At 43.2% G+C, this 14,071-nt stretch overlaps 1 protein-coding gene and 1 long non-coding RNA gene across 3 annotated transcripts in view; both read right to left on the reverse strand.

The window, feature by feature from the left end:
- SLAIN1 (SLAIN motif family member 1) overlaps positions 1-11,850 on the reverse strand; it is a 57,858-nt gene extending 46,008 nt beyond the window's left edge. For both annotated transcript variants that reach the window (XM_028526639.2, XM_036011251.1), the window contains exon 1: positions 11,030-11,850. In XM_028526639.2, the coding sequence (XP_028382440.1) occupies positions 11,030-11,637 (608 nt within the window). In that variant the 5' untranslated portion in view covers positions 11,638-11,850. The remainder of the gene's footprint in view (positions 1-11,029) is intronic.
- On the reverse strand, positions 7,462-8,202 carry LOC118497320. The gene is made up of 2 exons (XR_004899847.1): positions 7,738-8,202; positions 7,462-7,683 (listed from the first exon to the last, which is right to left on the reverse strand). It is a non-coding gene; the product is annotated as an uncharacterized LOC118497320 (long non-coding RNA).
- Positions 11,851-14,071: the final 2,221 nt, after the last annotated feature.

Raw genomic sequence — 14,071 nt, forward strand, 5'->3', positions numbered from 1 at the left:
AGAGGCCCTAATGAAACAACAACTGTGAACACCTGATTTACAGGCAGGTTTGTGGTGAGGGGGCAGGGTGTCAAAGAACCTGCATGTCTAACAAGTTCCCAGGTGACATCTGGAGACCACACCTAAGGACTGATGCCGCGGGCTGAGCCAATGCTAGTAATCCCATTATTCCTGTTTGCCCTGTGTCTGGTGTGAGCACAAGCCCTGTACACAATCCTAACCAATAAAAACTTGGGAGAAAAATTTTGAATGGGCATGTGGATGAGTCTCTCCTTATTTTTAATGGAGTCACAAAAGGCCCAGTTACATGCTCCCTACAACATATACACTTTAAATACAAACATACAGGTTAAAAGTAAAAGGATGGAAATTATTTTTTAAAAAACTACCTACAAGAAAAATCCAGACCCAGAAGGTTTCAGCACTGAATTCTACCAAATATTTAAAGCACACCAATTCTTCACAAACTCTTCCAGAGAAACAGAAGAGGAAGAAACAAATCCGAAGACATCCTATGATGCCGGTGTTACTGATACAAAAACCAGACACAGACATTACAGGGAAAGAAATTAAAGATCAATATCCCTTATGAACATAGAAGCGAAAAGTCTAAATACTTTAGCAAATTGAGTCCAACCATCTAGAAAAGATGTACCACACCATTACCAAGTGGAGTTTATCCCAGGAAGAAAAGGCTGGCTTACCATTCAAACATCGTGTAACTTAGTATATATGCTAAAATAGAAAAACCATATAATAATTTCAATGGACAAAGAATAAAGCATAGAGGATGCATCAGTTTGTCATAGCAACTGCCAACAAGTTAGGAACAGGAGGAAACATCCTCGATCTCACTAAAATGCATCTACAAAAACAGCATCCGTGACAGTGAAAGACGACAAATGCTTTTCCCTGATGGCAGCAACAAGACAGTGACTAGGCACTCCAGCCAGGGCCATCGGGCAGTTAAACAAAAACAGTTACACTGGAAAGAAAGCAGCAAATCTGTCTTCATGCACAGACGACATCGTAATCTATGTAAAAAATCTGAGGAATCTACAAAAACATTACCAGAAAGAGTTTTCAAGCAAGATTGTAAGATACCAGATCAATGTATAAGAGTTCATTGTATTTTTATATATTAGCAAAAATGAGTGTTTCTGAAATTTCACTTTCCACTTATAATAGCATAAAAAAAACATAAAATGCCTAAGGATAAATCTGACTGAAGATGTCAAGGCCTATACACTAAAAACTACAAAATATTCTAAGAAAAATTAAGGAAGATAGAAATAAATAGACAATATTCATGGGTCGGAAGATGAAATATCATTAAGATGTCCATTATTTCTCGATGGCTCTAAGTCCATTATTTCTAGATGGCTCTATTTAACAAAATCCCAATCAAAATCGCAGCAGGCTTTTTGTAGAAACGTAGAAACTGATTCTGAATTTCACATGGAAATGCAAAGGTCCTAGGGCAGCCAGAACACCCTCTAGGAAACTACAAACTGGGAGAGCTACTGCTGACTGAGACTCATTACAAAGCTGTACCAACAGCTTCCTGGGGCATAAAGGTAAATAGACCGATGGGCAAACACAGCCGGTCCAGAAGCAGAACTACACCTATAGGGGGCGCTGGTTCTTGGCACATTACAAAGACGATGCACGAAGAAAAGACAGCCTTTGGAACACTCGGGGGCCAGAACAAGCGGATATCCATATGCAAAAGGTAAAGCTGCATCTGCACTTCCCACAATATCCAGAGTGAACACAGAACAGATGACAGACGAGAATGTAAAACCTGAAACTACAACATTTTTAGAAGAAACCACAGGCGAAAGTCTTTGTACCTATGAGTTGGCAAATATTTCTTACATACAATTTCTTAATACCAAAAGTATAACCCACAAAAAAGGATTATCGATTAAACTTCAAAGTGAAAACTTTTCTCTTTGAACAACACTATATTAAGAGAATGAATGATGAACCACAGATTGGAAGAAAATATTTGCAAATCATGTGTCTTATAAAAGAACTCATATGTACTATAGAATATATGTGTATGTATCTATACAATAAATTCTATTGTATGTTCTGCAAACAATAATAAGCAACCCAATTTTTTAAAACAAACAAAAGATTTGAGCAAACATTTCACCAAAGAAAATTTAGGGATGACAAATAGAAAACATGCTCGTCATGAGTCACCAGGGAATTATAAACTAGAACAACAGTGAGAAACCACCACACGCCCATCAGAGCAGCTACAAGGGCAAAGACTGGCGGCAGCGCATCTTGGTGATGATGTGGAGCAAACGAAACTCACACGCTGCTGGTGGAAATACAAAACGGCATAACCACTTCAGAAAAGATTACAGCAGCTTCTTGAAAAGTTAACATACACCTACTCACTGTTCCAGGCATTCAAAAGTCATTAAATATTTAGCCTGAAGATATGAATACATGAGTCCACAACAAAGACTTACTTGTAATAGCCAAAAATTGAAAACAACCCAAGTGTTCATTAGAAGATGAATAGATAAACAAGTTCATTGTTACGGCCATACAATCAAATAGCTCTCACAACGAAAGGGAACGAACTATTGATTCATGTAACAACACAGATGAATTTCAAAATAATTATCTTGATTGTAAGAAGCCAGACCAAAACAAATAAATGAAAAAGAGTACATACTGTATGATCCCATTGCTCTGAGAGTATAGAAAAGGAAAACTCATCCAGACTGAAAGAGAACAGCTCACAGGTTGGCGGGCTGGAAGTGGGTGGGATGAGGAGACGGGACATGAAGGGCCACCAGGAAGCTCAGAGCACAGGGACACACACAGCCACAATCTGGGTCGTGGTGCCGGTTTCATGGGTGGATGGATGCATGTGTCAAAGCCTATCAAATAGCACACTTTAAATATACACAGTTATAGTTCACTTATACCTTAATAACGCTTTAAAATGAAAGTCACAAGACAGGAACTTCCCCTCAGTGCTCCTAAGACCTGAGCTGCAAGCTGCCTGCCACCTACCACACAGGCGACTCAGAGAGACAGACGTGCCCGAGCCCTGGCATAAATGAGCCACCCAACTAGTCGAGCGAGAAGCCTCCTCATCTTCAGACTTCAGTCAAGTTCCCTCACTGTCTAACACACATACGTGTCATGGCACCGCCTGAGCCTTTGCTTCCTCGCAAATTGCTCTCCACTGCCATGCGAAGCTGCCGTCTGAAGCACGGCTCTGCCCACCACCTTTAGCACCACAAGGACAACTGCTCATATCTGCCGCTGCTGGGAAGCTTCCAGCTTCCACCAACCCGCTAGTCTCAGGATTTCAGAAGCTCATACCTATTTTCTTTCAGTAGAGTTCACTGTTTTTTGCTTATAGGGGAACTCCACAGGAAGATTTCCTTAATCTCTCAGAGCCCATGTAACCTGGTTCTTCCATTGGACCACACAGCCTCAGGGCACATTCAAAAGCCCCGCTCGCTTCCCACAGGCACCTCGGATTACTCCGTGACTCACTGCCCCACATTTGTGAATGGGGATTTCTCTCCTTCATACTCCATGCCCATCTGTGCTGTTTGGTACAAGAGTATGTCTCACGCCTACCCTGAAGTTCATAGAACATGAGGATGATCGTGCAACTGAAAGCAGGAAATTCAGTTGAAGGTAGGCATAAGGGACAACTGGAACCCCAAGTCCCTCCTCTACCCCATAACAACCAGTCCCACCACCCCTTCTCTGTGACAACCTGAGACCAGGTAGGCTGACCAGGAAAAGTTCTGGCTTCAGGCACACTCAATTTAGTTCAAGGAGGGATAAAGAACCTTACCGAACCAGAGAAATTAAATAAAACTCTACCTGCTGACTGGTTAGGTGTGCCAGGGTTCCCCAGCACATTTCACCTTTCACATTCCGAGAACTGACTACCTTACTTACACCTTCCAGGAGTATGCAAGTTCAAGAAAAGACCCAGAGATGCAAAACTTGAACTGCTACCCACTCAGTGACTTAGTAAAGTGCATCAGCCAAAACACTCTACCCACGCAGAATTTTAGATCAGCTTCAATCAATGATACCAGGCATTTGGAATGTTCCTTTTAAATAAAACCCTGAGACTAAAGGGCGGTGGGGCGGGGGGGGGAGGGGGGGGGAGAACTAAGGATAAAAACAATGCAGAAAACAAATGAAAAATCCAAGACAACTATAAAATATCATCTGAGAGAAAATGTTGCACTCATAAAACAAAAACAGGATATTGAAAAGAAAGAGTTTCTTCACTCTTGGAAAATGAAACTATTATAGCAGAAACAAAATATTCAATAAGTGAGTTTGGAAAATCAAACTGAAGTAGTCTCCCAGAAGCAAAACAAAGACACAGATTTATAATGTGAGATAAGAAAATTAAATGGCTGCACCAGGCAGGCCTACATCTGATTACAAGTTCTAAAATACACACACACAGAAAAGGTTATGTTAAAAAGAAGAAAAAAGCAGACAATGTCTGAGAGTTAAAGGCAGTCAACTGAGTTCTAGAGTGAAAGCACCAACAACATCCAACACAACAAACGAATAGAGAGGCCCATGCTAAGGTGCACCGTGTCACATACTCATGTGACACTGGAGAGCACTAGGGATAAAGAAAAACCCAAAGAAAAAGCCAGGAAGAATTATATATCCAAACTACAGTGTACTTCAATATCCAGAAAATAATTATAAATTAAAATAAAATGGAACAATGCCCTCAAACATAAGGGAAAATGACTGATTAGTCTTTTATACCCAGCCCAACTCTGAATCCTGTAGGAGGAAAAAATAAAGACATTTTCAAATATGCAGGATTTCACAGTGCACTTCTCGTACATGTGCCCCTACTCAGAAAGCTAATGGAGGCTGTGCCCCAACTACAAGAACAAAGGAAATAGGAAGAGAAAGAAGATAAGAAATAGGAGATCCTAGATAGGCAAAGAACCTAAGGAACTCCCTTGACACCAGCACTGGCCATCCAGCCTAAGGAGCAAACAGTAAAGACTAGAGCAAGGGGCTCCAGGGCTCCAGAAGGAATGGCACCACGAAATACATTTTTAAAGACAGGTGTAAGAGATTAGCAATGTGTTCGGCCTTCTCGATCAAGTAGTGTTTGGATAAACAGTAATAAGAGATCAAAGAAAGTGAAGGGGTGGGAGGGGAAAAAGACTGTTACTAACTCTCGGAGGAACAAAGGGATTAGAGAAAACAAATGTAAGGTACAATTAACAGGGCTCAGCTAATAACAGTTACAATCATTGTGCAGGCATGACAACGATTTAATACAAAAATTATGAAAAAGATAAGAAGGGAAAGGAGACATGCTGGTTTGGGAGCGAGGGGAAGAGAGCTCAGTCTTCACTCTCCAAAACAAGTCTACAGATGCTCGAGTTCACACCGTGGAGACTACTGAGAAATAGCCAAAGAACCAGCTAGGGGAGCATAAAGCGATGCCTGTGTGGAAGGAGGACTTGGAGACAGGCGAGAGTGGTGGAGGACGGCTGCTTTCTGTAGTAAGTGCTACAGATGAGTGTTTGAGCTATGGACGTCCTGTTTATTACACTACTTTGATAAAGCCTTTGAAGCACTGTGCAAACATATGGTATTAAGGCAAGTTTCAGAGTCAGTGTCTAAACAATGTACCTCAGACAGCCTTGAGCCTGCTATTTCTATGGCTAAGACCTGCAGCCAAACTTAAAGAAAGAAGGCAATTAGAGAGATCATGTAGCTACAAACTCTTTGAGTACATACAACATAGCTCTAAAATTTGATAAGCAAAGAAAACCACCTGTGTTTCTCCTAAATGGTGCTAATCTTCTAAAAAGGCATTAGTCACCTTATGTGTTATCATTACAATGTCGGAGACATTTACAATATCCTATTCTGCCAGCATTAATACAACACAGTGTACTTCCTAGTGACTTAAAACCACTCTTTCAACCTCTATGGCTTAACTGATGGTGTGTTAGAATCTGGCAAGAATATTTGAAAATGCCCCACTCTGATTTTCTTTAACTTTTCTCCAATATCTTCTAAAAACACATGACAGGAGAAACTCATCCTGCTCATAGAATCTCTTCTTTTCCATGTAGTTCTTATTCTGGACCCCCTTAATCCAGGTGCTAACAATGCCAGGTCAGAAATAATGCAAAGCCCACCCAGGGTGCATAATCACCCTGAATATCTCAGATGAAGTGTGACAGCGGTCTAGAAAAAATATCAATTATTCTCAAGCAAATGTTTGGGTCTAAAGTCATCCTTCTGCAGATAATACAAATTATTCAGCAATATCTGCCTATACATATGTATATTATACATGCACCTGTCACTAAAAAGTAATATGTAGCAATTTTCAAGAAATTTTAAGAGACTTCAATCACTGCAGGTTTTACTTTAAGGGACACGAAAACATCACTAATAAGCAAAATCACTCTCTAGCCAAACTAAACAATGTTCAATTAACTAGCACCTGGCTAGGGTCAAACTGGTCAGCCACTGCAAAGGAAACTTCACCACCACTGAGCTATTACAAGGATATAGGAAGTCCAAATTTCAGTACTGAACTGTCCTACAGCAGCCTCTCCCCTCTCCTCCACAGTTAGATCTCAATTGCTAGTTCTGGGTCTCCCTGCGGTGTTTCCAAGTTACCCATTTTAAAGACACATCAGCACATGCTTCACTCAGTTCCTCTGGCTCCTAGAAAACACTGCTGTTTTCAATTAGCATTGTCAGAAAGTGAAGCACCCTCTGGTCTTTTCACTGAAAATCAATTATGCAAAAGCACAGTTTAGGTGGTCTAATTCAGCTGCGCCATATGTATAGTACAAGGTGTTCAACAGCTTTGATGAAGAATTGGCAAGGACTTCAGCCAGCTGTCCAGGGTCTTGGTGTTGCACATGGAAGATGAATATTCATTCATTAAATTTTCTTTAATTTGTAAACATCACAGTTTTTTCTTATGTAATTATGAACTTTCCTCCTGTCCTTTCCAGTTGGGCAAGTTGAAAATCCCTGCCACCTCCCTTTACACAAGTCTCAATATTTTGCTAATTGCCACTCCACTAGAATAAAGGTCTCCTTATATAACTGCATTTTACACGTTAACTGGCACGTTTCTATCTTGGCATCTTCTGAACACAGACTCGGTTTTCCAGCTGAGGTGCGGAAGACCTGACTTTCCCCAGTGCAACAGACACTATCTTGAGAGAGCTGTGCTTTCCCACCTTTTTTCTGTAAGTCCATTTTGTTTGCAAACAGTATAAATTGGAGTGTTTCTAACTTTGACCGCAATGCAAAAACACATTTCCTATTTCAGCCTGGGTCACACACAGGTGAAACTAAGGAAGTTTACCCAAAACAAGTTTGTATTGTAAGATATATTGCACTCTGATTTTAAAATCTGCTCTTCATTTTTTGAAAAAGAAAATGTTGATCAATCTACTAAACTAACTTTCCAGCCCACCAATGGGCTATCAACAGGGGTCACAGCACAGCTAAGGAAAAACATTAATGGTGTAAACACTTCTGAATCTGTGTACACATCTGGATTTTGGTCTCAGTTCTTCCACTAAGTAACTGAGGGACTTACACAAGTCATTTCACCTGGGAACTCCAGGCCCTTAACAGTGAAATAAGGGAGCTGCACTGTCAATGCTATGGGATTATAGCAACTGGACTTAAGAATGAAGGTTCTGGAACCACAACTTCGATTTTCTGAGACATCTGATTCTGGCAGCACTGTGCTAAGACAACCAGGTTATATTTTGGCAAAATAAAGACTTTAAATCCAACTGAGAAATAAGACCATTGTTTTGTTTCAAAGCTTTCATCAAAATGAAAAGCAAAACACATCATTCTTCTAACATTGTTTTGTTTTGTTGTAGACAGAAGATACTTATAGGTTAAATAATTCTTTGAAAAAAAGACCTAAGAGACCTTCTAGATCACTCATTAACCAATGAGGTATGATCAAGCAAATACTGACTCTCCAAATTCACTGTTGTTCCTCATTGTTCTTGAACCAAGTGCTGTCCAGGTTGTTACTAAGAGGTGAATAGTTACAGTCTAAAATTTTATTAGAAAAAATAGACTTACATGATAGAACATCTAAAATGTTCATGACTAATCTATATCTGTGAACTTTTTCCCTGAAGGCAGGACATCTTAGCATCCTGTCTTAGTATTCTTCTAAATACTTAATAGTATTTAAAAATACTATTCTAAATAAATTATCAAATATCAATTTTGTTTCACTCACTAGGATAAAATCATGACAAAAATACATGAAAAATTGTGCATAATAGTTAATAGTAACTTGGTCCTTAATACTGTAACACTAATGTAATTCTTACAGGGAGACAAAGATATCCAAGATAGTTCAATAAAAGTATAAAAAAACTGATGTCTATATTTGCATATTGATTTGTATCATTATGTTTTTATTTTGAAGGACCTACAGAATGTTAACAGGGTTAACTTAGTCATGCTAGTAGACTGAGGATTAAGAGGGAAAACACAACTTTATACTCACTTCTGTGCTTTGTCTTTTTAAACAAAAATAAAAAACTTATTTTTAACTATTTTTAAAATAATCAGGTACAAATTATCCACTACAGATGTTTCCTAGTAAACAATAAAAATAAGCTGCCTTCCTGCAAACATACGGGGGAGTCCAAATGAAAAGGACCCTGCTGGTGAGACCACAACATGAGGACAGACAGTCTGCAGAGAGGAAGGAACTTCAGAGGCTGTGCAAGGATTAAGGAGCGGGTTAAACCCTGGCAGTTACTTGTTCATCAATAAGCCAAAATATTTTGTTACAAAAATAGCTCAGTGCATAAAATGCTATGATAGGAAGTTTTCTGTAAATCAGGGGACCTTAAAATATGTTTCAGTCCATCCTACTGAGATTAATAATCTCTCCCTGTTTTTCCACCTGGGATTCTATTCCTAGGTTTGTTTTGAGAAAGAATCAGTGCTCTATAAATACTGTGCCATTTGCCTGTAGGAACATCAGTAAAGTGTCCAGGCAATGATTTACTCATTCGCCTATGCACTTGATGAGTAAAGTCAGTAGAACCTGCTACAATTTAGATTTGCTTCAAACTATGTAAAGTGCTAATACCCTAAGAGAACTAAGCAGGTGATTTTTAAAGGTATTTCAATGCTACTTTGATTAAAAATAAATACAAAAGAACAGTCTAGATATCAAATATGAGCAATAGCTGGATGATAACTAAATATGGTAGTTCATTCAAAAGAAATTAAAACTATACAGCTATGTATGTACTATCACCAATCTAATATACTTATAAAATAGTAAGAGTATCATAATGTTTAAATGCTAATGTTGTAAAGCACAAAATTGATTCCCATGAAAATACAAACAGGTTTTCTTCATTACTGAAGTAAACATCTTCACAAAAGGCCAAGGCTGCGGGGGCAAGGGTAAGTCAATCTAAAATACTACGAGTGGTATGAGGGCCTCCAGTGAATGACTGCCTATGAACCGCCAGGTCAGCATTTTCCAGGACCATATTCAGGCTGAAACTCAGAGTACAATACAGCCTGGGTTCCACAAAAATAAAGGCGTAGCTTCCAAAGAGAATGGCTTAAAGTTCCAGTAAGTGGTGAGTTGTTTTGATTTTTACAACTTGAGTCAACAAGCTCAACAAGGACGATGTACCAACAAGGAGGATGAATGCCTTAAGTGTGAATATGCTCCATACACTCTGATTCTCAGAATCAAACCAAGTAGTTAATGCACCTTACAGTCACAGCACTCTGGTGAGAGTGGAAGGGGAAAGGAACAGCGCCATTCCCGACAGGAAACCAGTGACGTTCTGCATGTCCATTTCCCTCCTGTGCAATCGTGCAATAGGAACATAAAGGAAGGGAGGGTAACCCAGCTTGCAAAAGTAGGAAGGGTCCAAAACGAAAGAACCCAAGTTACAAGAGGGACTACACCTATTCTTCTTGTCACTGCTATGCAGAGTGGAGTGCTGCTCATTTCCCCACCCCTGCAAGAACCTAAATTCCATCCTATCTGAAGCCTCTACTCACCTGAGCATATCCCACTACCTCTAGTGACTGAAGAAAGCATGTTATTACTCCATAAGCAAGTAGCATGAAAAATAAATAATAAAGTAATTAGATCCCCCTCCAAAACTACTCGCTGACGGAAATTAGGAGGAACTGTGCATATGTCGACTGAATAAACGCTGCCAGCCTCAAATTTTCTGATACCTTAAAGTTCCTGAAAAATGAAAAGTTCCTCTCATCTCGCTTTTTTCAATCACCAGTTTAATTTTAAACTGGTTCCTAGGCCTTTAGGTGCCCACTCCATTACCTGAAAAGCCCCGGATTTTGATAACATTACGGATAGCAAAGCCAGTGAGTGAGGTCAGCACATTTAAAAAAAATAAAGAGTCTGAAATGAGAAGCTCTCAATGAAAATGCAGGGCACGAGGACGCAGGACTGCACAACTCAAAGTGCAAGAAAGAATCTCTAAGGAGAGATCCATCACTAAGCAGCGTGGTTCGCCACGGGAGGAGGGTCAACAAGCAAATCCCGTCCAGCCTTCGTTTGGAAGGAAAGAGCAGAAACAGTCGCAGACCGAGGCCAACCTCTTTCCATCCCTGGTCACTACCAAAGAAGACTGGGAAAAAGAGCACTGAATTACAAAAACGCAAGATAGCATGGAATTTTCAGTTAATGCTATCAAGGAGCTTGGGGCCCAATAATGAGGCGAGAGCGGAGTACAAGGAAAAGAAGGGGACCAGTTCATCCCCAATCCGGTCAGCCTGAGCTATTAGAAGCAGGTTTCTGCCCTCATGAAGCTTCTGCTCAGCGCCCAACTTTGCACCTGCCAAAGGTCACCACGTCCGGGGGCCATGGCGAGCCCCCCCACCTTTCCTGCCCACGCCCTCCCGCCATCCCCGGGGCCTCCGAGGTCAGGGACCTAGAGCAGGGACCGGAGCTCGGCAATACCAGGTGTAGTCGTCCTCGTCCCTCCAGGAGGCCAGGCTCTCCAGGTCCAGCGGCTCCACCTCGTCCAGCAGCGTGGGGGGCGGCGAGGGCAGCGCGGGGGGTCCCCCCGGAGGCGTTCCCGCGCCCCCCGGGTCCGGGCCGCTGCCGCCGGCGCCGAAGAAGCCCGAGGCTGGCTTGAAGTAGACGAAAGGCGCCTCGGGGGGCTGCGCCAGGCTGCAGAGAAGGGAGGGCGCGGGGCTGGGCAGGCAGTAGGTCCCGGGGAACGCGGGACTGGTGCCGGCGCTGCTACTGCCGCTGCCCCCGGTGCCCAGCGCCAGCCCCAGCCCCAGGCCCCCGGAGGCGGAGGCGGTGGCTGGGGGGCTCCGCGGACCCAACGGGCTGCAGGCCCCGGCGGGGGGCGGCGCGGCGGGCTGAGGCGGCGGCAGCAGCAGCAGGTGCGGCGCGGCTGCCGCGCTGGCCGCTCGGCTCCGCAGCTGCTCGTTCTGCTTCTCCAGCTTCCGCACCAGCTCCTGCAGCTTCTTCACCTCCAGCTCCGCGTTCACCACCGGCCCGGAGCCCGCTCCGGAGCCGCCCCCCGCCGAGGCGCATTTCACCTGCTCCGCCATCATCCTGGGCCCCGAAGGCGCCGCAGCCGCCGAGGGCTGCGCACGGTCGTGCCGGCTGCCCGGGCCGCGGCGAGGCTACGGCTCCTTCGCTGCTTCCCCGGCCGGGAGGGCTGACCACGCTGGGGCTGAGGTCGAGTCGGATGCTCGCATCAGCACCAGGGCCCAGCCTCGGACCGAAGGAGCAGCGACCGAGCTGCTCTGCACATGCTCAGAGCGCCTCTCCAGTCCCCTGGGCGCCAAGGCGGCTCCGGGTTTTAGCCGCGGCCCCAGGGCGGGGCGGGGCGCGGGAGCCGAGTGGGCGGGGCCTGGGTGGAGGCCGGCCTAGGGGTGCGACGCCTCAAAGGGGCGGGGCAGGTGCCCCGCCCATGCTACCTAATCCCAGGTGCCTGATTGGACCGTGAAGGAACTTTCCCGCCACCGCACATCCTCCTGCTGCTGCGGGGAATGCCAACTGCGCGCTTCTCTGGACCAGGGCTGGGGTTCCTTAGAAGCCGCCGCTGCAGGTCCCGCCAGCCTGGGAGAAGCTCACCTTGCGCCCCTTCCAGGAACACTCCTGAGCTTAACACATTCTCTGCTAGCTGATGAAACCCATAGAAAACCAAAAGGCAGGGGAACGTTATCCCAAGAACCGAAAAGTAAATGCAGGGAACAGAAAGACTTTGAAACAGAGCTATAAATCCAATAACTGGTGATACAGAAACAAAGTGGTGGGAGAGAGGAGGCTGAGGAGAAAGAAGAAATCCCCCTCCCCACACACTGAGAGAGGGAAAGTGGCCAGTGGCTAAAGAGCCAAAGTTCATTTCTGTTTATTCAAAAGTACTCTAGTTTATACTATTCTATACCACCAGTGTTTGCCCCAATAAAACGATCACTTTTCCATACGATGTATATACCCATATATTCATTAAATAAGACTTTGAGCACCGAACTCTGTGCCTGACACCTTTCTAGAACTCTGTGCCTGACACCTTTCTAGGACTTGGCCGTGCAAGTAGTGAATAAAACAAACAAAAGTCATTATGGGAGACACGTGAGTAAAATTGTGTAGAGCTCCACCTGTTGAATAATTTATAAGCTATTAAAGTCAGACTTGCTGGGGGACAAAAGAAAAACAGGAAACCTAAGAACTCTATCCCGAAACCCCTCACTTCACCTGCAAACCTGTTTGTTACATCTTCTGGAAAACAGCAAAATCTGCTTTAAGATGGGGGAGGAGTGGCTTTTAAGCAGAAGAATTGAATCAAATTTTGTTCATTACTGTTGACTTAGAATTTTGAATGTGAACACAGTCAGAAGGAAGTCTTCGACTTTATTATAAGAAAAGTCCACACAACTGTTTCTCATCCTCAGATGACACAGTATCTAGTGAAAGGCCCTGCACGGCTCCGGAACTGCTAGCACATTGTATCAGTTGGTTTCACATATGGCTCAGTGCCTACCTGCTTCGAAACACTTGTGTCTTCTCAGTTGTCAGTCTGTATCTCTAGCTTCCGCGTGAAGTGGGTGTTCTGTACTTAAGTTACCTGGTGAGAGCTTCCATAAATTAGGTCAGTATGTGTGGTAACTACACTGACCCTCACTCCAGCTTGCCAGACCACCACCTAACCACCTGTATCACCCATCACCTTTCCAAGTTTCGGTCTATCTTCTGGATATTCTGGTTAGCACTAAAACCTGGAGAAGTGGAGTAATACTACTGAAAAGTCCTAAGTAAAGAATCTATTGAAGGATTTTTCCGCATGCTCAGTGGCAGATGCGGGTAGCAGTATCCCTGCAACACAAAGAAAGGGAGAGGACAGGCACAATGAGAACAAAGAGCTGCTCGTTTCCACATTACCAAAAGAAATTGGGAATAGGCACAGGCTAGCGAAGGCAACAAGAATTAAGATGTAAAGAAAAGCAATCACTTCACTGCAAAATTTATACATGCTAGAGGAAGAGAAACAAACAGCCCTTTCCTCCCCCGCTTACCCAGCATGGTCTCTATAGATTGCATGCAAGCAACCAGTAGTCGCGCTTTAGAACTGAGTCTTAAAAGTAACACCGATTATCAAAACCTCTGTTGCTTAGAAAGAAAGCATTCATTGAAATGTAGCCATCAAGTAGTGAGTGATAAAACATTCTGGCCTCAATTTTTATTCTTTACTCTTTTTCTGAAAGGACAAATTTGCCCTCTTCTGAACTGTTTTAAAAGTGTGAAATGATTCATGTCTTGAGAAATTTAAATCATTTATTTTCATTCTATTAAAGCACCTCTTTTTTACTCCTTCTGTGAATTACACACGTACACACACCAGAGATACTCAGAATGCACACTGATTTTAGGTCCCTATCCCCAGGGCGCCAGTCACTTTAACGCGCAATTAGAGGTTGATGGTGTCAAGGTTTTAATTAAGCAGTCTTCATTTTTTATTTTGATGCAAATTTGGAGGCTTTG

This window comes from Phyllostomus discolor, chromosome 11, assembly GCF_004126475.2.
Source record: "Phyllostomus discolor isolate MPI-MPIP mPhyDis1 chromosome 11, mPhyDis1.pri.v3, whole genome shotgun sequence".
NCBI lineage: Eukaryota > Metazoa > Chordata > Mammalia > Chiroptera > Phyllostomidae > Phyllostomus > Phyllostomus discolor.